This window comes from Chenopodium album, chromosome 8 (genome assembly GCF_948465745.1).
Source record: "Chenopodium album chromosome 8, dcCheAlbu1.1, whole genome shotgun sequence".
NCBI classification, from domain to species: Eukaryota; Viridiplantae; Streptophyta; class Magnoliopsida; order Caryophyllales; family Amaranthaceae; genus Chenopodium; species Chenopodium album.
In genome coordinates this window covers 66,351,256-66,379,130 of record NC_137841.1, presented here as the reverse complement: position 1 = coordinate 66,379,130, position 27,875 = coordinate 66,351,256, and the positions used below count along the sequence as shown (strand labels likewise).

Here is a 27,875-nt window from a genome sequence, read left to right as displayed (position 1 = left end):
GGTCGAATTTTTTGTACGTTACGCTCGAATTATCGTCTATTATGCTCAAATTAGCATTATCTGATATTTGAACCGTGGTTTCATTGCCTTGTGGAGTAGACATTGATCCTCTATCATAAATAAGTTAAGACTTTAATTTATAAATAGCATGTATCATTAAAAATAACGTTAGTTCGTTGCAAGTGATTAAGTAATTCAAAAATACACATACATTGAAATAAATACAAGATCAATCCATATTTGTGTTAATAACTTAATATATAGAACAATTAACACTTACCAAAATTGGAAGGTCCTTGTTTAATTTGAGCGAGCTAGCAAGATTATAGAGATCAGAGAAATTAAATAATGTAAACACAAAATAATTGAACAGATTTAAAGAGAGATGCTATAAAATTTTGTTGCTACTAATTATTGGGGTAGATTGGTAGAATTATATATATAGAACAATATGTGGGTAGCATTATTACAAAAAAATTTAAAAATAAACATAAGTTTATTCTCTTAAGTACAATGTCAACTGTTAATGAAAGAATTTACTTTGCGTAATTGCTGCTTAGTAGAATAAATAAAAGTCGTACTAATCTCATTTGGTTAAGTAATGTCTATTCTTTTTCTATTCATTAATTCATATTGTGTATTTCCTTGGTTCCTAATTAAATAGTTGAGTTTCTGGTCAAAGTCAATCTGATCTTCTCCCTTTTTACTCTCTAGCTAGGGTTCTCAAAACTCAAAATATATTTCTATAGGGAATAATGCTCATCGGGTGGTTAGAGATTTCCTCCCGGCTTCAAAGGATCCTAAGATCGATTCAATACTCACCTATGAGACTCTCTAAACACCAAAAGTATACTTCATACGATCTACATGCAAATAGCTAGGTAAAACAACAATGTATTGTGCTTTTATTATGTTATAATGTGTATCTATACGGTAACAATGTGTTTTTTCTTAAATTACTATATGCTTATATAATAATGTTTATACTTCCTGTAAAATAAAAAAAAAATTAATGATCAAATAAAATTTTCCTTCGTAGAAACTACGATCGTCGAGTAGATCTTGCACTGTGGAACATTAATATTAGATATTTACTTATATCTAATATCAATGTTTTTTTAATTTAATGTTTGTACTTTAATTATAATGTTAATTATGTGCTTTAATTCAATATGTATGTGCTTTTTTTGTTTTACAAAAAAAATATTAAAGCTGCCCCTGATTGCATGTGAGACTACGACCCTTTTCTTTTGAACTTCTGGGCAGAGTAGAGCAGGAGTCAGCAGAGCAAGGTGAGTCGAGCAGATTTCATTATTATTATTATTATTATTGTTATTGTTATTGTTATTGTTATTGTTATTGTTATTGTTATTGTTATTGTTATTGTTATTATTATTGTTATGATTATTATTATTACTATTACTATTATTACTATTACTATTATTATTATTATTATTATTATTATTATTATTATTATTATTATTATTATTATTATTATTATTATTATTATTATAAATAACAAAAATCTACAAAGTCAATCAATTTACAAAAAAATTGGTGGGAAGCCGAGATACAATCTGGGCCCCCACTCCTCTAGCTATAGCGAACACGATCCTGTTGAAGATGTGAGCAACTGCACGAGCACCTATATCCTCAGTCTTTGCAAACGCCTGGACCTGGTTCAGCAACCCAACATCATCCTTTTCTAATTCCCCCAAAGAAGAAAAAGAGAAGGGAAGAAAACAATAACCAATAGCCCTGCAACACGCTCCATATTTGCCCCGTTTCAGCTGAGCAGCAACCGACACAACACGACCAGAAACAAAGTCAGACAATCCTGATTGAGTCAAAGGAGAAGACCTCGTCAAGTCAACACACACATCAAGACCTATATCCAAAGAATAAAGCAACACATCTGTAGGTCGAAGAACGAACCCCAACGTTGCCTCCAGTCAACCCAACGTTAACCTCCTTTCTCACAAAAATTCCAGACCGAAAACAAATATCAACAAGGGTGTCACGAACGACATTATACCGATGTTTAATACCCACCATCCCAGCACAGGACACTACATGATCTCCAAATATATCTCCATTGAAAACCCTTGAGCAAGCGAAACGCGGTGTCGAAGTCGAGAATAATAGAACACCCGATCTATATCAAAGAACATAACGGTAAGCCTTACCATTCATAGTCTGACCCAACCCCGATATTGGGACTGCCCGCAACCAGGCAGAAAAGTGATCCCCTTGCTAGGATTTACAGAAGGCAACCTGACGCTGAATAAGGAGAAAGTGGATGTTGCAGAAACAATAACCTTTGTGAAATATATATCTGGCATTTTCACTAGTACTATTATTATCATTACTATTATTATTATTATTATAAAATTAAAAAAAAAACCTACAAATTCAATCAATTTACAAGAAATTGGTAGGGAGCCGAGATACAATCTGGGCTCCCACCCCTCTAGCTATAGCGAACCCGATCCTACTGAAGATGTGAGCAGCTGCACGAGCACCAATATCCTGAGTCTTAGAGAACGCCTGAACCCGCTTCAGCAACGCAATAGCATCCTTGTCTAATTCCCCTAATGAAGAAAAGGAGAAAGGAAGAAAACCATAACCATTATTATTATTATCACTATTATTATTATTGCATTATTATTATAATCATTAAATAATATTATTAAATATTAATTATAATAATTATTAAATATTAATTATTTATTATTATTATTATTAAATATTAATTACTTATTATTATTATTATTATCATTATTATTAAATATTATTTATAATTATTAAATATTAATTATAATTATTAAATATTATTTATTTATTATTATTATTATTATTATTTAATATTAATTATTATTTTTAAGCAGAGCATGACAGAGCAGAACAGAGCAAAACTCAGCAATGCAGAGTAGCTCTAGAGAACGGGACCTACATGTAACAAGGTGCATGTTCTAAATACGGAGTAGTGCCTATCCATCCCCACCTAATTGGCATGGGTATATTTTATACATAGGGCAAGACTCACTAAAACTCACCTAATTGATATCCCTAATTTCATCTTCTTTTTCTAACAATTACATTTTCAATTCTTTTTAACAACCTAATCTTAAATTCCGATTCAAGAATCGGACTTTTTTATATTTGTGTAGTGTCATTTTGAATTATATTTTACATCAAAATAGTCTTAAAAGGATGGAATCAAAAGACACCAGTATGGTGAACGTTATTGCAAACATCATCTTCTCATCTTTTTTCCTTGAGATTTATAAACCAATTTTCATTAGAGAAACTAAAGGTGGGAGCGGTTACACTTACCCCTCACTATCACTTCGTAAAACTTTTAAAGGTACACAAGTATGGGGGATTTTTAAGTTGTGTGGCTGATCACACCGAGTACCCCTGACCAAGTAATCCCTCAAGTGACTCCAGACCGAGTAACCCCAAATAACTAACCCTTGACCGAGTAACCCTTGACCGAACCCCTCAAGTAACCTCTAACTGAATAACTTCTAATCGAACCCCTCAAATAAACCTTGACCGAACAAATCGAATAATCATTGACCGAATAACCCGGACTACAAATGGCCAAACACATATAAACAATTGTCACATCTACAAGGTTCTGGCCTAAAGGAAAATCATTCTTACATATACAAATTCCAAAAAAAAAAGGTGGAGGTGGGGAGAGGGGGAGGAAGCAATAATACTCTGGGAAAAAAAGGAAAAAAAAAAACACTATATTCTTTCTTGAATCCTATTCCATGTCCACCAGTAAATTTAGCTAGATTTTGTTTTGAAAGCTTTAAACTGAAGCAGGAAAAAAAAATCGAGTACATTGCACTCCCTTTAGTTCGTCTTAGAAATTAGAATAACTAACACATTTTTATTTTTGTCCGTCATATAATAACTTAATTATACGTTACTAAATATAACATGAAACCAGTAATTAAAAATTGTTTTCCTCTACTCTATGATCCACTGACTTTTAGGAAACAATTTCAACTACATAAAATAAAAATCAAAATAAAAAATCAAAATGAATCTTTTTACATTAAACAAATTAAACAAGCTAAGAGGAACACACTACATGCATGTACAATATAAAAAATTATAAGGAAAAGTAAATAAAAATTAAACGACGCAAAAAAAAAAAAAAAAAAAAAAAAAAATCAGGGTCTGTTCTGATTTACTGAAATGAGCTGAACTGAGCTGAACTGAACTAAATATTTTATGCCAGAAGGAAATTAGGAAATGAACTGAACTAAGTTAATTGGAACTGAACTGAACTGAAAATAAGCTGCAGAGAATAGGCCCTCATTTTTTTATGGGGAGTGAGAACATTTGAATATATAAATTTAGGGTAATGTTATATGTAGCCATAATGGCTATATATAAGCATTGTATACTCTCTTGAAAATTGTATAAAATTAGAAATTCATGACAAAAACACGCGTAAATCAGTGTAATTAGTATTTATATTTTAATAATTTCTTAACTTTTTACGGTTTTCAAGTGTAAATTTAATGCTTATATGTAAGGGCTATGTATAACATTTTTCATAAATTTATATGCAAAAAATAAAACAATTATTATAGAGTAGTTAGGAATTTTTTGTAAAAACACTACTCGTACCCGTATACTCTTATTCTTACTCATTTAATTGTAGATAAGATGGGTGATTTGGGAATATGAAATTTATCACTTAAAATGCTCTTCACTTTATATATTGGATATGACATAGGATATATTAAATGGTCTCACTCGAAATTTTCTTAAATTACAATGTCTCAAATATTATAGGACGCAGGAAGTAACGTAATTAAATTGTACTCTTTCGTATTTTTATTCAATGTTTTTGTTTAAAATATCAAAAGTGTTCACGATTTAATGAAATCTTATAAGAAATACTACGGAGTACTATTTACATTACATACTTCATACTTGTATTACATATTACTCCATATAAAAACTTTTAAATGTTACACTGTATATATTACATAAAGTGTAACGGATAAAAGGAATAATAATGTTGAGATTATGCGCGTCATGTCAAGAATATAAGCGTTAGGTGTACAGTTTCCAATAAATTTCTAACATATATTCCCTTTTTTTTTCCTCCTTGCAAATGAATTTCTAGTTTTCTACCATTGCAAATTGCAATGAGCCAATGGCCAATAATGCATACGATTTGAATTCAAGTGGTTCACAGTTAACACTCTGAAGTCTGAAGATCACTAAATATTAATTGTACTCCTAGAGTCCCACTATAGATAAATCCTTCAAAACATGAGTAATTGTAGGGAAAAAAAACAAACCATGAAATTAAATTTGGAAATTGAAAAAGAATTAAATTCAATGACTATTTAAAATTCACATTGTTTAGGCTTTGTTCTATTTAGTTTATGTTTGCTAAGGTTGGTTTATCGGATTTTGTTTGATCATTTGATTGAACTTTATGCTATACGGAGTACAAATTATGAGCGTATTTTACTTTATTTAATTTCAGACTATATTAGATTTTCTTAGCTATTGTTGCTTATTGCCACATGTCTTTAATTTCATATGTAAAAGTTATGAAAATTAAATACGAGTATTTGAAATATACACAGCTGAACACACACAAGAGGACTTTCGATACATAGGCTCACCAAATCACCAAGCTTCAAAGACACATGAGGGACCCGTCCCACACATAACGCATGTATTGTCCCAGCCGAATCGTCAGCTATGATACCACTTGTTAGGGCCGCCGCACACGTTCACTCACCCACTAGTATGACATTGTCCGCTTTGGGTCGCTCAAGCCCGCATGGATTTGTTTTTGGGCACAACCCAAAAGGCCTCATACTAGTGTACTGAACATCTCATTAATAAGGAACTCTCCCTCTCCTCATTTATTCCATATGGGACTTGGGATGCATACTCCCGACAGATCAGATCAGGTCGGACTTTAGAAAATTCAACTTTGCCTTAGGTAGTCATCATCAAGTCAATGTTTATTGTAATATTCCCAACTTTTATTTCTTTAATCGCAACCTTCTTCAAGCAACCTTTTAGATGGTAAAGGCAAGCATTAATGTTCCATAGTCAAAATCTTGACATAAATTGATGATTTTTTTTTTCTTCTTGTTTGTCATTATTGCAATCCACCAAGTCAAGCTTTTAGTTATTTATAAATGATTATAACTATGAATTTCCAATGATAGGAACTCTTTTATTCTTCAATATTAATTTTCCTAGTAAAAAAAAAAGGTTTTCAATTTGACTTTGTTAGTTCTTTGAAAACTTTATTTAATTTATTGTTATGAGTAATAGTAGTAAATTAATGATACATCATACATTCCTTTAATATATATATATATATATATATATATATATATATATATATATATATATATATATATATATATATATATATATATATATATATATATATATGCAGCCTAAAAAACAAAAAAATTGTTAAGCAATGATTTGTATTTTACCTCTATGTACCCAATTAAATTCATAATTATTTCAAAACTAATACTCTTTATTTTTTAAAAAAAAAAAAATTAAAGTGATTCACTTTGACTTTTGCATTTTTCATACTTTATAGTCATTATTTGACCAATATTTATGATTCATGCACAAGATTAAACAAAGTCATATACATTGGTACCTTTTAGAATTGTCTCATTATATAGGTTTTGGATATCAACTACTTGTTATTTATATTTATTTGTATTGCTAATTAAAGATATTATTTGTCAAAAATAAAAGATACGAGTATTATTTGTCAAAATTTTGTGTTTGCAAATATGGAGATTTTTTTTAAAATTATAGGAAAATGATATATTATAAGGAGCTAAAAATGGGAAAAAGCCAAATAAAAATTAATTCAGCGTAACATTAACCAAAAATAAAAACACTAAAACAAAGCTCCTTCACTTCACCTTATTTTTGTTGAACTGAAATTATTTTTGCTGAATTTAAATTTTTTTATTGAACTAAAACTAATTTTTATTGAACTGAAATTATTTTTGCTTAATTGAAATTATTTTTACCAATTCCCTGTTATAATTCTTTAAATATACCGATTTTTATTAAATTGAAATTATTTTTATTAAAATGAAATTATTTTACCAAATATTACGGAGTATCTAGAGTTACAAACATTTAAACACCAAAATACATCAAAAACTCGACAAGAAATTGTTTTACAATGATATAGGAACTTGACTTACTAATCTCCCGGCAAGATTATGCATCCAAGTACTTCCATGGGTTCCCAAAGCTCCTTAGGAGTCATGAATAATGCTTTGAACACCATTTTTTTTAATTACGAAAAATTCTGGAAACATTAGATGCTGGTGCAATATACAATATACGGAGTAGTACGGAATACGAGATGTAATTAATCTAAACCACGTTGTCAAACAACACAAAATGCACCAAATCAACATTTCCAAGAATATTACCAAAAAATTGTCAATAATAAAAAACATAATAATAGAAATATCTGCATTAATTAAAGTATAATTCTCCGTACTTCGTATTTCTTTACTTGCTTAGTTGCTTTTTTTTTTTTTTTTTTTTAAGGCAATTACTTGCTTGCTCTGCTCTGCTCTAAACCAGCTAAACCTCTGTCAAAGAAACTTTCCCCTGTTTTCCTTACTCTGAAGCCACCTTCCCACTCTCACTCTTCTCTTTCTTCCCCTCCAAATATTCAATGCACTTTCATCTTTCTTTCAAACAAAAACCTCTTTTCTCTCTCTTTTGAATTTTAAAAGTACAAAAAGATGCTAAAAAACCAAGCTTTTTGAAGCTTCATCAATGGCGGAAACCAGTAACAAAAACCCAGAAGAAATTGCAATTCCTATTTCACCTCTAACAAATGAGCAATCTCCCAAAAAGGGTTTTCAAAACAATGAAAATGAAGCAAAACCCACAAATCATTCCCCTCAATCTCAAGAAATTTCCAATTTTAGCCCTAGCCCTAGAAAACCCCCATTATACCCAACCCCAGAATCACCCTTAAGAAGAAGAATTACATTTAAGGAGAAAACCAGATTTGGGGAACCTTCAGTTCCTCTTGACTCACAAACCCTTGAAATTTTGGGGGGTTCTCCTCGATTTTCGAACCAACAATCTTTCTCAGAGAAGACTCCTAAAGCTTCAGAAGCTTCTGGAAGGAAGGAGAAGGAGAAGCAGAAGGATGTGGGCCCAGATGAGAGGGAAATTTACAAGAGGGTAACTGCTCAGCTAAGTGCTAAAAAGAGTTGGAGGATGACTATAAAATTGGTACTTGAAATGATTGTTTTCTTGTTGATTTTGGGTTGTTTGATTAGTAGTTTAATTGTTGATAAATTTAAGGGTAAATTATTTTGTGGGTTAGAAGTTTGGAAATGGTTTGCACTTTTAATGGCTATATTTTCTGGTATGTTGGTAACTGGATGGTTTGTGCATTGCATTGTGTTTTTGATTGAATGGAAGTTTTTATTGAAGAAGAATGTGGTGTATTTTACTCATGGGTTGCAGGATACTGTTGTGGTTGTTATTTGGATTGCTGTGGTTCTTGTTACTTGGGTTGTGTTGTTTAAATATGATTCCGAATCAGCCCCAAAATTGACCGCGAAAACAAAGAGAAAACTCGATTTCATTACTTGGACTTTAGCTTCATTGCTAATTGGGTCGGTTTTGTGGTTGGTTAAGACTACATTGATAAAGATATTAGCATCTTCTTTTCATTTGAATAGGTTTTTTGATAGGATTCAGGAGGCTGTGTTTCATCATTATGTGCTACAAACTCTCTCAGGGCGTCCTGTGGTTGAGTTGGCTAGTAATTTTAGTAGGTCGGATAGTCGTGGTACTCAGGTGAGCTTTAGGGCGCATACGGGTAATCATATGGAGAATAAGGTGGTTGATTGGGAGAAGATTCATCAAATGAAGAGGGAGAAAGTGCCTTCTTGGACTATGAAGTTGTTGGTTGATGTGATATCCAATTCAGGATTATCGACAATGTCTGGTATTTTCAAACAAGATGTGGTTGAAGGAGGGGTTCAATTGGATGATGATGAAATAACGTGTGAGGAGGAAGCTATAGCAACTGCTGTTAGGATATTCTACAATGTGATTGGTGACAAGGCGGCTGATCTCAATGAACTGTAAGATGATTTGTGATTATTTCAAGTTTAGTTGTGAATTGTCGTATCTTGTGATCTTATCTAAGAAACGCTATGGTCTTTTCTGTTAACATATTTTACGTTTGTCTTTTCAGCTACATTGATAGAGGTGACCTCCACAGGTTCATGATTTGGGAAGAGGTGGATGTCGTTTATCCATTATTTGAAGTCAATGAAAAAAAACAGATTGATATGAAGTCTTTTTCTAAGTGGGTGGTAAGGAAGCTGTCTTGTTTCTTGATGATATATTTTAATATTCCTTGATTCTGTCTTGAACGTATCTTCATAATGGGAATTATGTACTGCATACAGTTGATGTACTTCGCAATTTATTTATTGTATCCTGCTTACTTTGTGTGATGTTTAATTTGTTGCTATTTAAGGTTAAAAAATGTAGCTTACGTCAATTTGTAAATAATTTTGGTTCTTAAATCGGACTCAGGTACTTGTCTTAGACATGGTTATGCGTTTGATGTCACTCGGCTGATTATTGAAGACATTGGTCCGTATGAAGTGCCAAGTATATAAGCTGTATTATTTTGTGCTTTCAGTGTCTAAATTGCCAGAATTTAGGTGTTACACTGTGACTATATTTATGGTACTTGTGCAAAATCACCAATCTTCAACTTTGCCTCTAAAACTTTATGGACTTTATTAGATATTTACTGCACCAAATGTAATTGAAAGAAGCTTCTGTCTGTTCTTAAATGGAAAGAGTTGCATGATAATTAGTCTGGACTCAACTATATTGTATTTCACTTGTATATTCTTATCTCATGGTGTGTTAAATTTCATGAATTAAATGTTTTAGACTGAAATTTAGCTGGGAGCCCCCTCCCTCTTTTTTAAAATCTGTTTTTATTTTTCTACCATTTGCAGGTAAATGTTTTCAAAGATCGACAGGCACTCAAACATGCTTTGAATGACAACAAGACTGCTGTGGATGAGTTCAATAAGCTATTAAATGGACTTCTGATTATTATAATCACTGTACTCTGGCTTCTCCTGACTGAGGTCCTTACGACAAAGATACTTCTCTTCTTCTCTTCCCAGCTGCTCGTAGCAGTTTTTGTATTCGGGAACACTTGCAAGACTGTTTTTGAGGCACTTATATTTGTTTTTGTTATGCATCCATTTGATGTTGGTGATCGCTGTGTCATTGACGGAACACTGGTAATACTTCCTGCTGTAATGCTTCGTTTGAAAATAATCAATAACTATTTTAAATTTTTTTTTTTACATTATATAATAATTCATTTCCTTTCATGTTGTAACAGATGATTGTTGAAGAGATGAATATCTTAACAACGGTATTCTTGAAATTGGACAGGGAAAAAGTATATTATCCAAATGCACTTTTATCTACTAAATCCATTGGCAACTATTACAGGAGTCCAGATCAGGGAGATACTTTGGAGTTTGCAATCGATTATAGAACACCACTGCCAAAGATTGCAGAACTGAAAGAAAGAATTAAGCAGTAAGTTAACTTATGTCTAACCACCTCAGAATTTCTTGGAGAATATAGCATTTGTTTGGATGGTTCAGATGACTTCTTAATATGGCAAAATTATGGTTTTGATTGTTGTTCTCATAGAATTTGTTTTTATCTTCTACTATAATGTATCATATACAAATATCTCTTAATTGTTTACCAATGATCGATTGATGGTACTCATGGTAGTAGTCGAATAGAGTTTTGTTATAAATATAGAATGATCAAACTAAAAATCTACATGAATCAGTGAATTTTGTTGGTGAACTAAAAGAGCATGTAAAATATTCAAAGTGGACTTAAAATAGATTGGTCAGCTGCGTGAAGCATACTGTTTTGCATGAATCGTATGCTAAATGAGGTGCTAGACTGCTGGTGAATTGGTAGTTTGTACTTCATAGTATATAACATGTGAATTAGATAACTTTCCAAATATGGCAAAGGAAAAGGAACAAGTGCTGACCGTGCTGAACTAGTCCTGTCTTTTTCTTTGCTCTTCTTTTTTAGAGTAGAGCTGTATTTCTGCTAGCCCCCCATTGATCTTAAAAAAAAGAAAAAGAAAATTTGTATTGTTTAATCTATGATGGTCTAGGGCCAAGGGCCAATTTTTTCCATTGACTTTAACATTTGATGATCAGCCATAGGAGATAGCTTAATGACTAGTAACTTTTAACTATGGGCACTTAAACAAGTTAGATTACTATGAGAACTATTGGAAAAAGGCTAGAAGTTTTGTATTTTGTAATATATTTTGCTTCATGTTAAGATTGAAATTATTCAATTAATTAAACAATTACTAAATTGCCTAAACTTTTCTCCTCTTGCAGGTATGTGGAGAAAACTTCGCATTATTGGCACCCAGAACACAGTATGGTTGTTAAAGAGATTGAGAATATAAATAAGATAAAGATGGCTGTCTATGTGACTCATACAATGAACTTTCAAGACATTGTTGAGAAGAGCAAACGAAGAACTGAATTTTTCTTGGAAATGAAGAGCATATTTGACGATCTTGAAATATCTTACCAATTACTGCCTCAAGAGATTCATCTTACTAAAGCAGTCCAAAATATCTAATTTGGTAGCTGAAGACTCAAGGAGTTCATTTGGCCGTCTGTACTGCAAGTAAGTGTTATCTTTCCAGGATTCGCGTAGTTTTTTTGTACATAAATCTCCACTTGGTACATATTGTTTGGTAGTCATATTTCATTCTGGTGGGTGATATTTAACATAGAAATACTGATAACGAGTTCATTTTCACTTGTTTGGTAGGCTGTTATGAATGACGATAGTTGTAATGTGTTTAATTATACACAATAATTATGCTTGGAAGGTTCATGATAATGTTTATTTGCTTCATAAATTTGCATAACGAGCTCCAGGCTCTAGAGATATAAATTGGTAATGAAAATTAATATCGAAAAAATGAAGTAGAGATAAAGTTGCATTGTCAATTTGTCATGGACTTTGGTGTGATAATTTCTTGCAAACATATACCAATCCATTCCCATTATCATCATTTATAATCACCTAACAAATAGGCCGCTATTACTCTATTAGTTTAGAACATACTAACTCAATCGGCTTCATGTCAGGACCATGCTCCATCGATGATCAATGTCACCACAGAAGCTTCTGTGTTCGTTCGAGAAAGCTGCTGTCAAGTGATTCTGGTGCATTATCAACACATTTTTATAATGTTTATGCCCTTATGGGTGTCTAATTATCGAAACAGATTTATAATCCTTGTTGCACTGCTCTCCCTCGGCTTTACCTTTTCGATTATGTGATGGGGTTGTGCATGTGCATTTACGAATAAACTCGATGCTAATCTAGGAAATCAGATGTAAATTGTTTCTTCTGCTCTAAGTTTCATCATTTAATAATGTGATTCAATTTGTAAAACTGCTTTGTAATGTTACCTTAAAAGGCAAAAGTACACTTATTATATACTTTTGCACCACGTTAATAGACAAATGTAATGTGACTTTTTGTTCAAAGTGAAGACTTGATCTTAGAAAAGAGGGCAAGGATCTAGCAAGGCTCTTTATGATTATATATAAATTGGGTTCCTTACTTCTTTTGTTAAACTTCACAATTTTCGCCTTTGTTTGAGCACACGTCATATGTATAAACAAAGGTACTGTGTGTATGCGCATTTACTATATTATAAATAATATCTGTACACTCCTTTCTCATTGGTTAAGAAAATCTTATCATAAATTATTGTAAAAAATAAAATTGTCAATGAATTTTTGTATTTAGAATTATGGGCAATGACTCAAAATGGGTAGAAGTATTAAGATAGAGAAACGACTCAAATGAGGGTTTTAAATCCTAATTTTCTTAGTTTGTTATTGTAATACGTCTAATTTATAGCATTTTTTAATGTATTAGAACTTTAGAAGTGTATGGGATATCATTTTTCAAGGCTGCATGAAGAATAATATATGAATCTTGGTTTGAAGAGATTGTGTAATGAAGCTAAGTATAAATAAACATTTGAGTATCAAAGATATAGATTGTGTATATGATTAACTTAAGAAAAACAATATAAGAAGAGAAGAATCAATGTAACAACACTCGTAGGAAGATAAGCCAAATAATGGAATTTAAAGGAAAAAATCCAAAGAATAAAAGATTGGTAAAATCTAACATTAAGGGTATGTTCTTATGCGATCATTTTCAGTTCAGTTCAACTCTAATAAGTTCAGTTTACTTCAGTTCATTTCAGTTCAACTCTTATAAATTCAGTTCAGTTCATTTCAGCTCATAATTTTCTTCTTTTATAAAATATTCATTTTAGTTCAGTTCAATTTAGCTCTAATAAGTTCAGTTCAGTTCGGCTAAGTTAAGTCAATGAGAATAGACCCTAAGAGGGAAAATCACTATAACATCTCTTGTAAATCTAATTAATTTGTAATAATAAATCAAGGATTCAAGGTAATTTTTTTCAAATATCACCTTTAAAATCTTTATTTTTGTGAAAAAACCGGTTTATTTTTAAAAAAACTGTTGTAATTACTAATTAACCACCCAAGTATTATTTATTTATTTATTATTATTTTTTTTTTGGTATTTCACCACCAACAACAGAACAAATGACGATTGAATTGTTAGTAGTCAAAGATCATTTTCTTACAAAATATGATGAATTACAATTTAAATTAGATGGCTATTTACCACAATTTTTAAAAAAGTGATTTTTTTTTTTCACAAAATATAAGGATTTTAAAGCTGAAATTTCCATAAAGCAATTAAAATGGTCTAAATACAAAATTGTGTGCACAACTCCACACATTATGAAATTGGGCCATTATAAAAGGGTTGGGTAACCCAAAAGTTATGGGCTTTGTGAGTTGTGGGCTGGTGGCACACGACATGAAAGATCTCAGATGCTCAAATACACACATACTCCCAATTTGGTCATAGTATTCTCTCTCTCCTTCAATTTTTATCTTTTTATTTTTTTTTACTTTCGCCTAAAATTTTACCAACAATATCCATGAAAATTCCCTTAAATGCAATACAAATCAACAGTCATTACGATTATTTATGATTTATCCTTAATTTTTTGTTTTATTTCTTGTTAGAAAGTTGAATTTTAACTTTTTTACAAGAATAAAAACTCAAAATTTTCCTAGGTTATCATCGATGCAAATGATTTAGACTTGATTAAGGTATGATATTCTTACTTAAATTTTCACTCTTTTATCTTATTGCCCTTTACTACTTCTAGGAATAATTATAAATTTACAAAATTATTTGAGGGGGTTGTTGATTTGTTGTCATTAATATTTAATTGTACTTTAATTAACGAATCTGAAACCTATAATTGTACATTAATTAAGGTAATCTGCTGAGTTGAATAACTAATGAATTTTCAAAACCCTCTTCACCAAACACTTAAACTGGGTCACAAATTAATTTGTAACTCCAAGGTCAAAGTAATTATCTTTCAATCTTTCGTACTTGTTTGTTTAGTTGTTTGGCTGTAAGCCTCTTACTAAGCACTAAGAAATTAAAAAAATGTAAAGAAGCAATCATATGAAAATGAAATCATGATTATACTATAATTGATGGGTACTTTCCCGTTGACTAGTTGTTTAAATAAAGAAGATATTACTCCCTGAATTTCATTTTACTCATCACATTTGTCCAATTTTTGTGAGAGCTTTTGGTATTAACGGAATGAGCCGAGGGTCGAGGGAGCATAGAATGTGGTGTTGGGGTGATTTTAAGTAGAGCTATATCGATCCTTTATTAGCTTCGAAGCATGAGTAATACTCCCTCCGTCCCTTTATGTTTGCACCATATGACTCGTAAAGCTCTCGCATTAAATGGGCACATGGTGCAAACAAAAGGGGTCAGAGGGAGTATCAATTAATGTCACAGTGATTAAGTTAATTGACAATAGACTCGAATATGACTTGATTGTTTTCAGCTTACGCGAGTAGCCCAAAACAAATAACTCATCACCCGAATGTAATAAAACCAAAATCAATCCAAATGACTAATTGTCATGTGAGTATGTGACTCATGTCTAATGATCTAATTTTGTGATAATAATTAGGAAGGGAGCTGGCATGTACAATGAATCTTTGATCTAGCTGGGAAGAAATATCAACATATGATCAATGAATCAATGATAAGCTAAACCTTGAGGGATAACTACTTCCTAATTTTTTCTGATTCTTTAATTTAGGCTTTATGTTAAGCTGTTAGTTTATGCTTTTGAGCTACATTTTGTTCTTGAAATAAAACTTGATATCTTGAATAGATTTGTATAAGAAATGACAATGAAGTAGGCTTAAGACAATTTGAGATTAAGATTTGGCATTATTATAGTAGTTGCTGAAATAGGAATTAAATCATATGAGTTAGATTTATTTCTAAGAGACTAAGAAAGTTAACTTATTTTAGAAAAAAATCCGAATACTTGAGTGCGACCTTAAGTTATTTTGCAATTTAACAGCAGTTATCAATGACCAGTCTAGTGTATTTTGCTATTATACTTCATTTAGCTATTAGGGACTATTCTAGAGTATTTATCAGTTTAGGTACTTTAGGGTTGATTGATTTTTTAAACGGAAATTGGATGTATACAGATATACTTAACAAAAATGAAACGAAAGGAGTATTAGTGTTTATTTAACATAGGAGCCCCCTCAAGTCAAACTCCGGCCATTGAGCCATTTAAATAATTCTTAATAATGTAAACATACATATTTCAATGATAGAGACTATTTTTTTATAATTGTTGTTGTTACGATGCACGAAAACAATAACAAAACAACAAACATTTCTAAATACATCAAATCAAATAAAAAAAAGAAAAAAAAGAAAAATGCATTAAACAACAATACTTGCTCTGTTTTCTGATTACTTCCTCTGTTTTTTCTTCCACCAAAGTCACCTTCAAGCAATCTTCCTTTCAAATAATGCAAACTCATCTCCCTCCCAAACAAATTTTTAGATTCTGAGTTGATAAAACATGCTAAAATAACTAAGCTTTTGAAAGGCTTCATCAATGGCGGCAAACCCGGAAGAATTTTCAATTCCAATCCCACCTCTAAAACTTGAGAAATCTCCCAAAAAGGGTTTGCAAAACAATGAATTTGAAGAAAAACCCACAAATTATTCCTCTCAATCTACAGAAAATTCCACATTTTGCTCAAGCCCAAATAAACCCCTCATTAGAAGAAGAAATACTTTCAAGAAAGAATCCAGATTTGGGGGGCCCTCAGTTCCTCTTGACACACAGACCTTGCATAATTTAGCCGCAACACCTCGATTTTCAAACCACTCTCCCTTTTCAGGGAGCACACCTCGGGTGGGCACACCTAGGGCGGCAGAAGCTTCTGGAAGGTCAAAGGGAAAGGAGAAGGAGAAGGAGAAGGAAGGACCAGATGAAAAAGAAATATATGAGAGGGTAACTGCTCAGCTAAGTGTTAGAAATACTTGGCGAATGACGATAAAATTGTTACTTGAGTTGATTGTTTTCTTGTTGATATTGGCTTGTTTGATTTGTAGCTTAAAAGTTGAGCGTTTTAAGGGTAAATTTTTTTGGGGATTAGATGTTTGGAAATGGTTTACACTATTAATGGCTATATTTTCTGGTGTGTTGATAACTAGATGGGTTGTGCATTGCATTGTGTTTTTGATTGAATGGAAGTTTTTATTGAAGAAGAATGTGGTGTACTTTACTCATGGGTTGCAGACTAATGTTGTGGTGTTTATTTGGATTGGTTTGGTTCTTATCACTTGGGTTGTGTTGTTTAAGCATGATTCCGACTCCGCCCCGAAAATGACTGCAAAAACAAAGAGAAAACTCGATTTTATTACTTGGACTATAGCTTCGTTGCTAATTGGGTCATTTTTGTGGTTGGTTAAGACTACATTGATAAAGATATTAGCATCTTCTTTTCATTTGAATAGGTTTTTTAATAGGATTCAGGAAGCTGTGTTTCATCATTATGTGCTCCAAACTCTCTCGGGGAAACCCGTGGTTGAGTTGGCCCGTAAACTTAGTAGGGAGGACAGTCATGAATCTCGGGTAAGTTTTATGGAGCACATAGGTAGTCACAAGGAGAATAAGGTGGTTGATTGGGAAAAGCTTCACCAAATGAAGAAGGAGAAAGTGCCTTCTTGGACTATGCAGTTGTTGGTTGATGTGGTATCTAATTCAGGTTTATCGACTATGTCTGGTATTCTCAACCAAAACGTAGTTGAAGGAGGGGTTAGATTGGATGATGATGAAATTACTTGTGAGGAGGAGGCTATCACAACTGCTGTTAGGATATTCTACAACGTGATTGGTAATGAAAAGAATGGACTCCATTTACTTAGTGATATGCAGGATATCAATCAACTGTAAGATGATTTGTGTTATGCGTCTTTTCTTGTGAATTAATTTAATAATCACGATTTTCGTGTGATTTTCTCTAATCAACATGTTTACCTCTGTCTTCTCAGTTACATTGATGGAGCTGACCTCCATAGGTTCATGATTTGGGAAGAGGTGGAACTTATTTTTCCATTATTCGAAGTCAACGAAAACAAACAGATTGATTGGAAATCTTTTTCTAAGTGGGTGGTAAGGATTATAACTTATTTATTAATCATACATTCATATGGCCTAATTGAAGTGCTTATCCTCTGTTGGTTTATTCAATATGCATGTTACTGCATATGTGCGTAATTGCGTACCATACTGCTGATGTAATTCATATTTATTGAATGTAACCTGCTTGAGAAGATTACATTTATTACTTTTAAAGGCTTGAAAATATAAAGTTTGTTGATTTAGTGAACAATTTTGGTTCCTAGTTCTATTACTTATGTTGTGACACACCGAGTATGTGTCTAATTGTCAGACCCGGCTATTTTATGAAATATTCCATGTTTCTGGTACAAAATAAACTTGTTTGAAGGAAGCTTTTGTCGGTGTAATTGGACAGAGATACAGGATATAAGCCTCTTATTAGGACTAACTGAAAATGCCTTGTATTTACTGTTTTTTTTTGGTTCAATTAGATTTCATGAATTTAATGCTTGCTGAATATTGATACTTATCTGGGAAGCTCGCTTTAATTTCATTATCTTTATCTTTTTTCGTTTGCAGGTACAAGTCTTCAAAGATCGGCAGGCACTCAAACATGCTTTAAATGACAATAAAACTGCTGTGGATGACCTCAATAAATTACTGAGTGGAATCCTGATTATTATAATCCTAGTGCTTTGGCTTCTTATGACAGAAGTTCTTACGTCTAAAATGCTTCTCTTCTTATCTTCTCAACTTCTGGTGGCAGTTTTTGTTTTTGGAAACAGTTGTAAGACTGTTTTTGAAGCAATTATATTTGTTTTTGTTATGCATCCATTTGATGTTGGTGATCGTTGTGTTGTTGATGGAAAACTGGTAATATATCCTGCTGTGATGCTTCCTGTGAAATTATGAGTTAGATTTTTCTTTTATTGTTTGGTGTTTACAACTCAATTTCTTTGATGTTGTAACAGATGATTGTGGAAGAGATGAATATCTTAACAACAGTATTCTTGAAATTGGACAAGGAAAAGGTATACTATCCAAATGCGGTGTTAGCTACTAAACCCATTGGAAACTATTACAGAAGTCCAGATCAGGCAGATACTATGGAGTTTGGAATAGATTATAAAACACCGCTGCCAAAGATTGCGGAGCTAAAAGATCGAATAAAGAAGTAAGTTAGCATATGTCAACTACCTCAGCATTATCATTTGTTTTGATGGTTCAGGTGTTAGATTTGTCTTAGTTTATTTAGCCAAAGTGTCGGTTGGTGGGGGCGGTGTTGGTGTTGTGACTGTTGTCATAGGATCCCTAGATATCTCTTGTTACCTACTCCGTGCTAATCTACTAGTATTACATATCTCCTAACTGTTTTCAAAAGATCAATAGATGGTAGAAAGTTTAGTTAAGAGAAATGAGTAATAAAAAACTAGATATGGAACTTTGTGAGAGCAAATGAATATTCTATCAATAGATTCATATTATTAGGACGTTAAATGTACTAAGAAAAAGGAAATTCCCTATTTCTCATATTGAGAAACGAAATTTGTTTCTCATGGAGGCATTTTCTTGAATAAATCAACAACTTTTTCGTTATTGTGGGCTCCACAATTGAATAAAGTTGTTGGTTTAGTTACAAAAATGTCATGTTATCTCACTATGAGAAACTGGGGCATCCCCGAAAAAGAAAACCCAGAGACTGGTGTGCTCTATACTCCGTATATTGCTTAGGCAACACCGGATGTTGATCTTGAAGTATGGTAATGGATACACAAGACTAGGAATAGTAAAAGAAAGTAATGTGCGAAGATTTGGTTTACTACACTCTTTAGCTCTGGGGTTGCGTTAGGCTTGTCCTTTAGATTCTTTCGAGGGTGGGGAGTATAATAACTGGAATCTGATTGAGTGAATTTCGTTGGTGTTGGAAAGGAAACAAGTATATTAAAAAAAGTTAGAGAGGAAAGGTGATACTTCGTAATAGATTGTTGGTCAGCTGATTGAAGCATGCTGCTTTACAATAAAGCGTATGCTAATTCATGTTGGTGTTAGATGAGATTATATTTATCATATGAGTTAGAAATCTTTCTTAATACGGGGTATGATTGAGCACATGCGGTATTATAACTTGTTCTGTCATCTTTCTTTGCTCTTGACCTCTGGTGTAGAGAGGCTATTACTGTTTTTTCTGCTAGGCTTTCTCTGCTCTCACGGCACCAGGACTTATTGCTTCATTGTATTCATTACTTTTATTGATAACTGCTGAAACTGGAACAAGTAAGACCAGTTAAAGAACCGTAGGTAAAAGGCTAATAGCTAGAAGTTTTGTATGCTTATTATGTTGGCTTATACTGAGATTATACATGAGACTTTTTTGGCCTAGTCTTTTACAGTTTACTTATCTACTAAATATATTTTCCTTTCCTACTGAAATTTCTTTGGAAAATATCTACTAGTATAATAGTTCATTGTAAATGCATGATTTCAATAAAAGCCCTTTGTTATATTAGTACGTATCTCACCATCTCTCCCGCTACTTATTCCAGATGGGGTTGTCATGAAAATTCAATATTAGTGCTCCGTATACATGATTATTATTTCCTGACATTGGAAGTTTGACACTGTCAATAAATTCCCTAAAATTTTTCTTCTCTTGCAGGTATGTGGATCAAGCTTCCCACTTGTGGCACCCAGAGCACATATTGGTTGTTAAAGAGATTGAGAACGTAAACAAGATAAAAATGGTTCTCGTTTTCAATCATACTATGAACTATCAAGACATTGTTGAGAGGAACAGGCGGAGATCTGAATTTGTCTTGCAAATGAAGAGCATATTTGATGACCTCGAAATTTCTTACCATCTACTTCCTCAGGAAATTCATCTTACCAAAATGGCTCAAAATTATCTTGGTTGATTGCTGAAGAGTTCATTCGCCTATCTGCATCTGCAAGTAAGTCACCTGACTCACCTCTTTGTCCAGGTTACTCAGATTTTTTGGGGATAAAATTCATTTTGTTTGCTACTCTTTGGGCATCAAAATAAAATTTTGTCATATTTTCTTATTTTTGGGCTTGTGACACACAAATACACATGTTTTTACGACTTGTTTGGTAGGTTGTAATATTAGAGTTTATATGTAATTTTGTGAGGAAAGCTCATGATATTATGCTTCATAAGTTTGTATTACCACTTATTACCATCTATAGAAGATTATAATAAGTGGTAATGAAAATTTATTTACAAAAGTTTTACTTGGGCTATAGCCACATTACCATGAGTCTTTCTTGCAAGAACATGTACAACTTCATTATCATTACAAATTTACAACCGTATATTATTGTCTGCCAAACAGGCTACTAGCAATTTATATGTATATATAAAGTTGTAATATTACTGGCTTTAAGCCAGAATTAAGCTCCATGGAGCCTGATGAATGATAATTTTTTGCCGGAGAAGCTCCATTGTACGTTTGAGAAAGCTGATTGCCTTATGAGCACATTGTTTATAGCTTGTTATGGTTAATAGTATTATTGCAGATGTCTAATTTATGAAACAAATCATGAACTGTAAAGTTTATGGTTATGGTTCTCAAAAGGAGCATGACAATTCTTTTTATTGGCTTGAATTGATAGTTCGATTCTCAAGCTCATTGAGAAGGGGTTGATTTTAGAAAAATCTCCCCTACAAATTTACAATGAGCTTGGTAAGATTCGATCTTTTGGTTTCACGTCTGTTTGTCGGAGAGCTAGTCAAATACGCTTCGTCCATAATGGATGATGCCTAAAACATTTTGTTTAACCAAATGTACTGTGTAGACTTGCAGATACATTTTAAGTGGCCTTCTTTAGAGTGAAATCATGATGCTGCTAATTAGAATAAGCTGAAGGGCCCAAAATAAGGGTTCAAGACCCTATATTTCTAAAAGCTCAAGCCTTGCACAATACACATTGTAATACTACTAAAGCCTCAAAGAGAACAAAAATAGTGAAAATTAAGAGAGATCATTAGTTAATTTCACTTTGTGAGTATTTTCAATTTGTGTAATCCTTAATTAATCAGGACTTCTTATCAAAATGACAAAATGGTAAAAATAATAAAGGCATTTTTGAGATTAACTAAGATTAACTATTGAGATAGAATTTTGGAGGAATACCTCATTTTTCATTTCATAAAATAAAGCTAAAGACAAGGTTTACTTTTTTTTTTTTTCTTTTTCATTTGAGCTACTAATATAGTTTCTACAACAGCAACAAATTAAAAACATTCTTCTCCTATAAGAAACCCTAGTTATATATATTAATTTTATTTAGGTCTCTTAAGCTACTACTATTAATTTATATTCAACAACATGCCCTTCATTTCAGTTGATGCTGGATTTTCTGCTCCAATTGCCCTTATAGACGATTCATTATCAGCCCATGACCATGCAGAAACCTTGCACTTTCTTCAGTATAGACATGAGTTTCTTGCTTCAACCTGCCCAATTTAAGGGAAGATGAACACACAATTAAAATTATTATACAATTAATTATCGCGGTGACCTTGACCATATTATTATAAGAGAAGGAACGGTAGATTTAAACCATAACATATTTATTTAGGAATTATGATCATCTCTTGAGATTGTCAAAACTGTCTCCGTATGTAAACTTTTAGTGATCGAACCAAATTCATATGAGCATGAGGCTTCAATTTGAAATGACACGACCTAGCTTTACATGATCCAAACCCGGCCTACTCACCCGACTTAACATCTCTACATATTTTAGACTAGGCACCCTTCCCTCTTGTGATTTTCTTGCAATAAATATTTAGAATGGTCTAAAAGGAATTGATTGGGCCTCTAGAACTCGGGAGATGAAAATGCGGCCCAGTTATTTACAAGAATCTATTTAATGCAAGCACATGTTTTTAATAAACTTGGTTGTATAACTCAAATGTGGCATATTCAATTTTTAATACTACCTCTGTTTCATATTATTTGGAACGATTTGATAAAAAGTAGAGAGGAAAAATGTCTAATTGTTGCAAATAATATGAAACGGAGGTAGTAATACTTTTAAAAATTGAAGATAATATATACTTCGTACTATCAAAGCAAAGTCATGGGTAAAAATAGAAGGATTTGCTTACGATTGAGATATGGTTTTGTTAAGGGAGGTTGAGGAAAGCATGGCAGCTCCATTGAGGTAGAGCAACTCTCCATCAATTCGGTCTTGGATCTTCACATCAAGATCCTTAGCATCGAGAAGAATTGGATGGTCCGAGGCCTAATTAGATATAATAATTAGTTGATATATGCATTTATATTAAAAAAAATATCCACAAAAAATTATACGAAATAATATTTATGTAGTCCATACCATAACCCATCCCCAGGTATCAGCATACGATGGCACGTGAGCAGTGAATGGTACAACATCTACCCAACAAAAACAAAGAGAGGTTAAAATTTAGTCAAAATCAAACGACTAATAAAACACGGAGGAAGTATTTAAGTTTGATATACTTAGCCCTAGTCGGCTTTATGTATAGATAGATCAACTTACATTTGAAGACTTGTTTGATGGTGTTGTAAATGGAAGAGAAGACCTCCTTGTGGGTATAAATACCAGCAGGCCCAGCCTATACCAAAAATTTCAGATGGATTAATTAGTGTGAAATTTTGAAAATGAAATTATTAATCAAGCATTTAATTTTCATTTAACATTAAATTCTATGATAATATAATAAATTTGAGTGAAAATATAGAGTGATAATGAAACCTGAGTGATAAAGATGCCATTTTCAGTAAGTCTAGGTTTGAGAATATTCTCATAGAAAGATTTGGTATAGAGTTGGTAACAAGGTCCTCCCTCAACTGGATCAGCCAAATCTCCTACAATTATATCAAATTTCTCCTTCCTTCCTTCCAATTCAGCCCTACAAATAATGACAACAATGTACATTTAGTTTCGAGTAAAGTTAATTAAGTACGCACATTTGGTTGGATATAGGAAGTTACACTTATACGGTTAGGTTTTTTATTTTATTTTATTTTATTTTATTTTATTTTTTTTTTATCGATAGTGTCAAAACTTACTTAGCATCATTGATCATAAGCTCAAGCTTGCTATTGTTGAAGGCTTCTTGGTTGATAGTTAAGTGTTTACGGCAGAAATCCACCACTTCCTGCATGAATTAAGAAATTAAAATCGTTATGCTTGTGAATTATTGAATCCACTAGTCAATTCTTGTAATTTGAACATCCTTTTTTTGGCACGTTAAACATCAATCTCAAACTCATTTTATAATTTCAATAATCAAAATATATAACGGAAATTTAGTCATCACCCCGGAGTGAGATAAAGGGTGGTTAATATGGATTACGTACATACAACTTATTATATGTGATCAAAATTGAATTTATAATTAATGCATTATATTTTTCCTCAAATAAAGATCACAAGATGTACACATTTTTTTCCTGTAATATTTTTGTTCAATAAAAAAGTTCTTAAGTCCGTCATTAATATAATCAAGACGATATATCTTACCTTATCAATGTCACACATGACCACTTTCTCAATGGACTTGTGCTTAAAGGCTTCTCTAGCAGCAGAACCTTCACCACCACCCATTATGAACATAGTTTTGGGGCTGTTATCATCATTAATCCACAAAACTTTGTTAATAATTAATTAAACATGCATAATCATACTCACTAATAAATCAAAACCAATGATATCATGACACGCATTATCGAAATATTGTAATTATATTGAACGCCCACATAATCAGTATATTTACTCAAATACATTATTCATGTAAATAATTGCGCGCATGCAAGTTATAGCTTATGAGCTTATTCATATATGCGAATGAGACAGGCGACAAAATGCCACATTATTATTACTGTGTCTAAAGTTTTATGTTATCATCGAGTATAGTTGATTTCTACCAACCACAACTATGACCAACTATTGAGTACTTTGATTTTATTTTTATGGGTTAGTTTTAGGTAATTAATGAAATATACTACATATAATTGTTAGTAACCTTAATTAAATATATAATACTTTTATTTTCCACCGTCTTCCTTAGTTGTAAAAATTATCTTCTCTACATTTGTCCAAATTAAAAGTAATTTTCTTCAAAAATAATAAAATAAAAGTAATTGTCACATTTAACATTTTTCTATATTCATAAAAAAGTCGTCACGTTTCTTAATATAGGGTATCTGTCTATCTGAATATCTGATGACTCATAATTATCGTATATATGTGTCATATTGACTATGCTATTGCATGAATTATTGATGCTATGGTGATCCTTAAATTCAAAGAGATTACATTATTAAATGATTTTAAGTAAATTTTACCATAGAAGTAACAAAATTTATATTTTAAATTACTATTTGAAAATTTCTTTATATTTGTAACTACTTAATAAAGTGTAAATACAATTTAATTGAGTATAATTAGGAGTTGAACTCACTTTGCATGACAAAGGAGGGCAGGGTGAATCAAGCATTCATGGTAAATAAATTCATCAGCCTCAGCGCTTTGCATCTTTCCATCAAGCACCAACACCTATACATATATTCACATACCCAAAAAAATCAAAATCATCACATAATAGTAGCATTAAACAAAATGATTAATAAATTAGAATGTATGCTAACGAAAAATAAATAAATTCATGCATGGTCCGTAACCAATTCTATTATACCGAGATAATTTATCTTTTATTAAAATTGTACAAATTACCTATCCAAACAAAGCGTAAATTATTAAATTTTATAATTCAACGACGTATTTAATTTGATTAGAGATGTACAAACCTTTCCAAATTTCTTAGTATCGAGTAGCACAATGTCCTGGTATTCGCTAGTCGCTTTTTGCAGCACGCTGAGAGACAAGAATAACAAATCAATTGTAGAAAATCATTTACAAAAATCAAGAACCAAGAATCATTATCTTTATCAATGAAATTTTAATTTCATGCGACAATTCTGTTTTACAACATACATTTTAAATTAAAATATTATTCCTCTAAATATTTTTAATTAAATGATCATTTTCCAATTAAAAAAATAATTTATTTTTTTAATCCCAATGCAAACATTTTACGTAGTAGTCCATAACTCCGTACCATTCTCTCAACAACTTACCAATTGACATGCAACTATTTTTTGAAACACGCATGCATGAATGATAGCAAAAGATTAGATTTAATTTGATGAATTGTCAAAATAATTTTCAAGTAAATTTATCTACAAAGTAAACAAACTATTTTTTGTTGGCCTCTTAGCACCATGCATGTTACATTGCTACATGCTACCTATGCATGACTTGTGAACGAATCCTCGTTCACAAGTGTATATGATGACTAGGCGGCATGGTGTTTACACTACTGATGATCTGATAATTAAACTTTTCTGTCAAATAAAAAAAAAAATCACACATATTAAATGATGGGAAAATGTAGTTAGATTGTTGTAAATAATTAAGAAGAAGAGATTAGAACAAACCTATTCAAAGCAAAGGACCATTTGAGGTCATCATCAATTTCTTCCTCATACCAAAACTCATTTTTTTCTTGATTGAGACAATTGTTAGGATTATCAAAAACCCCTGTTAGAGCACTTGAATTGATGATCGAAATAGCCTCAGTGCCCATTTTTCTAAGTAGCTAGGAGAGAGGAAGAAAAACACTTAGAGAGAGAAAGAAATGGATAAGTTTAGTTGTTTTAAGTTGTGTGAAAATGAGAAGACCACAAAGTGGGTATTTATAGATGAAAAAAATTAAAATTGGAAAAAATAATTATAATAAAGATGGATTAGAAGGATAAATGGTTCTTAAGGATTCCATTGGATAGAAATATGATGTCACTCATTACCAAACTATTTAACTTTAACCCTTTTTTCAGGATATAGAAGAAAAAGATCGAAATGTGATGGGTCACATTCAAAATGCCTCAAAACTCACGTGTTTAGTCCTCTAAACGACCTCTAATATCCGTTTTTCATTTTATGTGTTGAGGTGGTGTTTTCTCAACGTGATCGAATCATCATACAGATCTGTTCCGATTTTAATAAGGTCTGATAATACTTTCTTCGTTTTAATTAATTGTAACAACTGGATTTTTAATACTATCATATTACAATTTGTGGTGATTTTTATCAACTCATATAAGGAAAATTAATTAAGAATGGAGAGAGTATAATTTAGTCTTAATCTTTTTTGTCATTGTGTGTACTTGGTCTTACTCTTATCTAGTGTACTGATATGATTAAACTTTGTTTGTAATTTTACATTATTGTAAAAGAAAGAATTTTACAAATTAAAGTATCAAATTAGATTACATTTGTTAATTTGAAGAGAAAAAGGTTTTAATAATGTATAAGAAAAACATAATTAAAGTAGATCATGTTAAAATTTGCCTCAATGTACGTGACTTTTGATCAAACAAGTAAAGTTTCATATCATATGTATGATTTTCGAGCTATATTTATTAATTATACTATCATTATACTTGTATGCAATATATATAGTTTATAATCTGGTCTAGCTTGATATTCTCACCTTACAAAAACATGTTTCATAATGTTCAAATATTAGCTAGATAAGTTCTAGCTAGTCTTCAAAAGTTCAACGTATTTCATTACCATTTCCACTTTTTTAATTATGGCTTTTCATTTATCCTCTACATCCTTGTTTATTTAAATCCCCGAGTTTGCAGGTTATCCTTTGTCATATATACCAGCGGCTTACTCCTTCTGTCCACTATTTTTTGAAATGAAGCTTAAAAGGTCTTAAAGCGCATTTTCCTATTTATGCACGAATTTTAGTTGAAAATTTTGTGTATGTCTTACGCTAACTAATCAACAATGTTCAATCATAAAAAAATTGACATCCTCTATTTTTGATATGTATTTAGAAACTCAAACACCCACGTGATTCGGCGATTGATTATCTTATAAATGTCACTTATTAATGATATAGTTCAGCGAACGGGTATCTCATAAATGTTGATAAATATCTTGGTAAATTGGATTCGAAAAAAAACAAAATAACGACAATAGTGCCAATGGTTATAGACCTAGACACGAAAAAGATAGAGTTCCCCTCAAATATCGGGATTTGGTGCCCACATCAAAGGTGAATTTA

The 27,875-nt window shown here is 31.8% G+C and overlaps 3 protein-coding genes across 3 annotated transcripts; 2 read left to right on the top strand and 1 right to left on the bottom strand.

The window, feature by feature from the left end:
* The first annotated feature begins 7,822 nt into the window (after nt 1–7,822).
* On the top strand, nt 7,823–12,680 carry LOC145556314 (mechanosensitive ion channel protein 10-like). The gene is made up of 6 exons (XM_081617966.1): nt 7,823–9,167; nt 9,281–9,401; nt 10,065–10,358; nt 10,463–10,665; nt 11,508–11,805; nt 12,276–12,680. The coding sequence occupies exons 1-5, from the start codon at nt 7,837–7,839 to the stop codon at nt 11,755–11,757; spliced, it is 2,199 nt and encodes a 732-aa protein (XP_081474092.1). The 5' UTR covers nt 7,823–7,836; the 3' UTR covers nt 11,758–11,805; nt 12,276–12,680.
* A 3,530-nt stretch (nt 12,681–16,210) lies between these two features.
* Nucleotides 16,211–20,798, top strand: LOC145555356 (mechanosensitive ion channel protein 10-like). The gene is made up of 5 exons (XM_081617102.1): nt 16,211–17,553; nt 17,656–17,776; nt 18,305–18,598; nt 18,697–18,899; nt 20,382–20,798. The coding sequence occupies exons 1-5, from the start codon at nt 16,211–16,213 to the stop codon at nt 20,635–20,637; spliced, it is 2,217 nt and encodes a 738-aa protein (XP_081473228.1). The 3' UTR covers nt 20,638–20,798.
* Nucleotides 20,799–21,851: 1,053 nt separating this feature from the next.
* LOC145556313 (thermospermine synthase ACAULIS5-like) lies at nt 21,852–26,450 on the bottom strand. Its single transcript, XM_081617965.1, has 10 exons — nt 26,236–26,450; nt 25,546–25,612; nt 25,200–25,294; nt 24,260–24,362; nt 23,806–23,894; nt 23,489–23,645; nt 23,273–23,348; nt 23,087–23,145; nt 22,857–22,993; nt 21,852–22,199 (listed from the first exon to the last, which is right to left on the bottom strand). The coding sequence occupies exons 1-10, from the start codon at nt 26,382–26,384 to the stop codon at nt 22,118–22,120; spliced, it is 1,014 nt and encodes a 337-aa protein (XP_081474091.1). The 5' UTR covers nt 26,385–26,450; the 3' UTR covers nt 21,852–22,117.
* Nucleotides 26,451–27,875: the final 1,425 nt, after the last annotated feature.

Excerpts from the sequence above, each read along its gene's own strand:
- LOC145556314 (XM_081617966.1), top strand. The coding sequence starts at position 7,837 with ATGGCGGAAACCAGTAACAAAAACCCAGAAGAAATTGCAATTCCTATT. Across the intron at positions 9,402-10,064 it reads AGTCTTTTTCTAAGTGGGTG|GTAAATGTTTTCAAAGATCG; the intron begins GTAAGGAAGCTG and ends TACCATTTGCAG. Across the intron at positions 10,666-11,507 it reads CTGAAAGAAAGAATTAAGCA|GTATGTGGAGAAAACTTCGC; the intron begins GTAAGTTAACTT and ends CTCCTCTTGCAG.
- LOC145555356 (XM_081617102.1), top strand. The coding sequence starts at position 16,211 with ATGGCGGCAAACCCGGAAGAATTTTCAATTCCAATCCCACCTCTAAAA. Across the intron at positions 17,554-17,655 it reads ATGCAGGATATCAATCAACT|TTACATTGATGGAGCTGACC; the intron begins GTAAGATGATTT and ends CTGTCTTCTCAG. Across the intron at positions 18,599-18,696 it reads GTGTTGTTGATGGAAAACTG|ATGATTGTGGAAGAGATGAA; the intron begins GTAATATATCCT and ends ATGTTGTAACAG.
- LOC145556313 (XM_081617965.1), bottom strand. The coding sequence starts at position 26,384 with ATGGGCACTGAGGCTATTTCGATCATCAATTCAAGTGCTCTAACAGGG. Across the intron at positions 23,646-23,805 it reads CTTATGATCAATGATGCTAA|GGCTGAATTGGAAGGAAGGA; the intron begins GTAAGTTTTGAC and ends CATTATTTGTAG. Across the intron at positions 22,200-22,856 it reads AACAAAACCATATCTCAATC|GTTGAAGCAAGAAACTCATG; the intron begins GTAAGCAAATCC and ends TAAATTGGGCAG.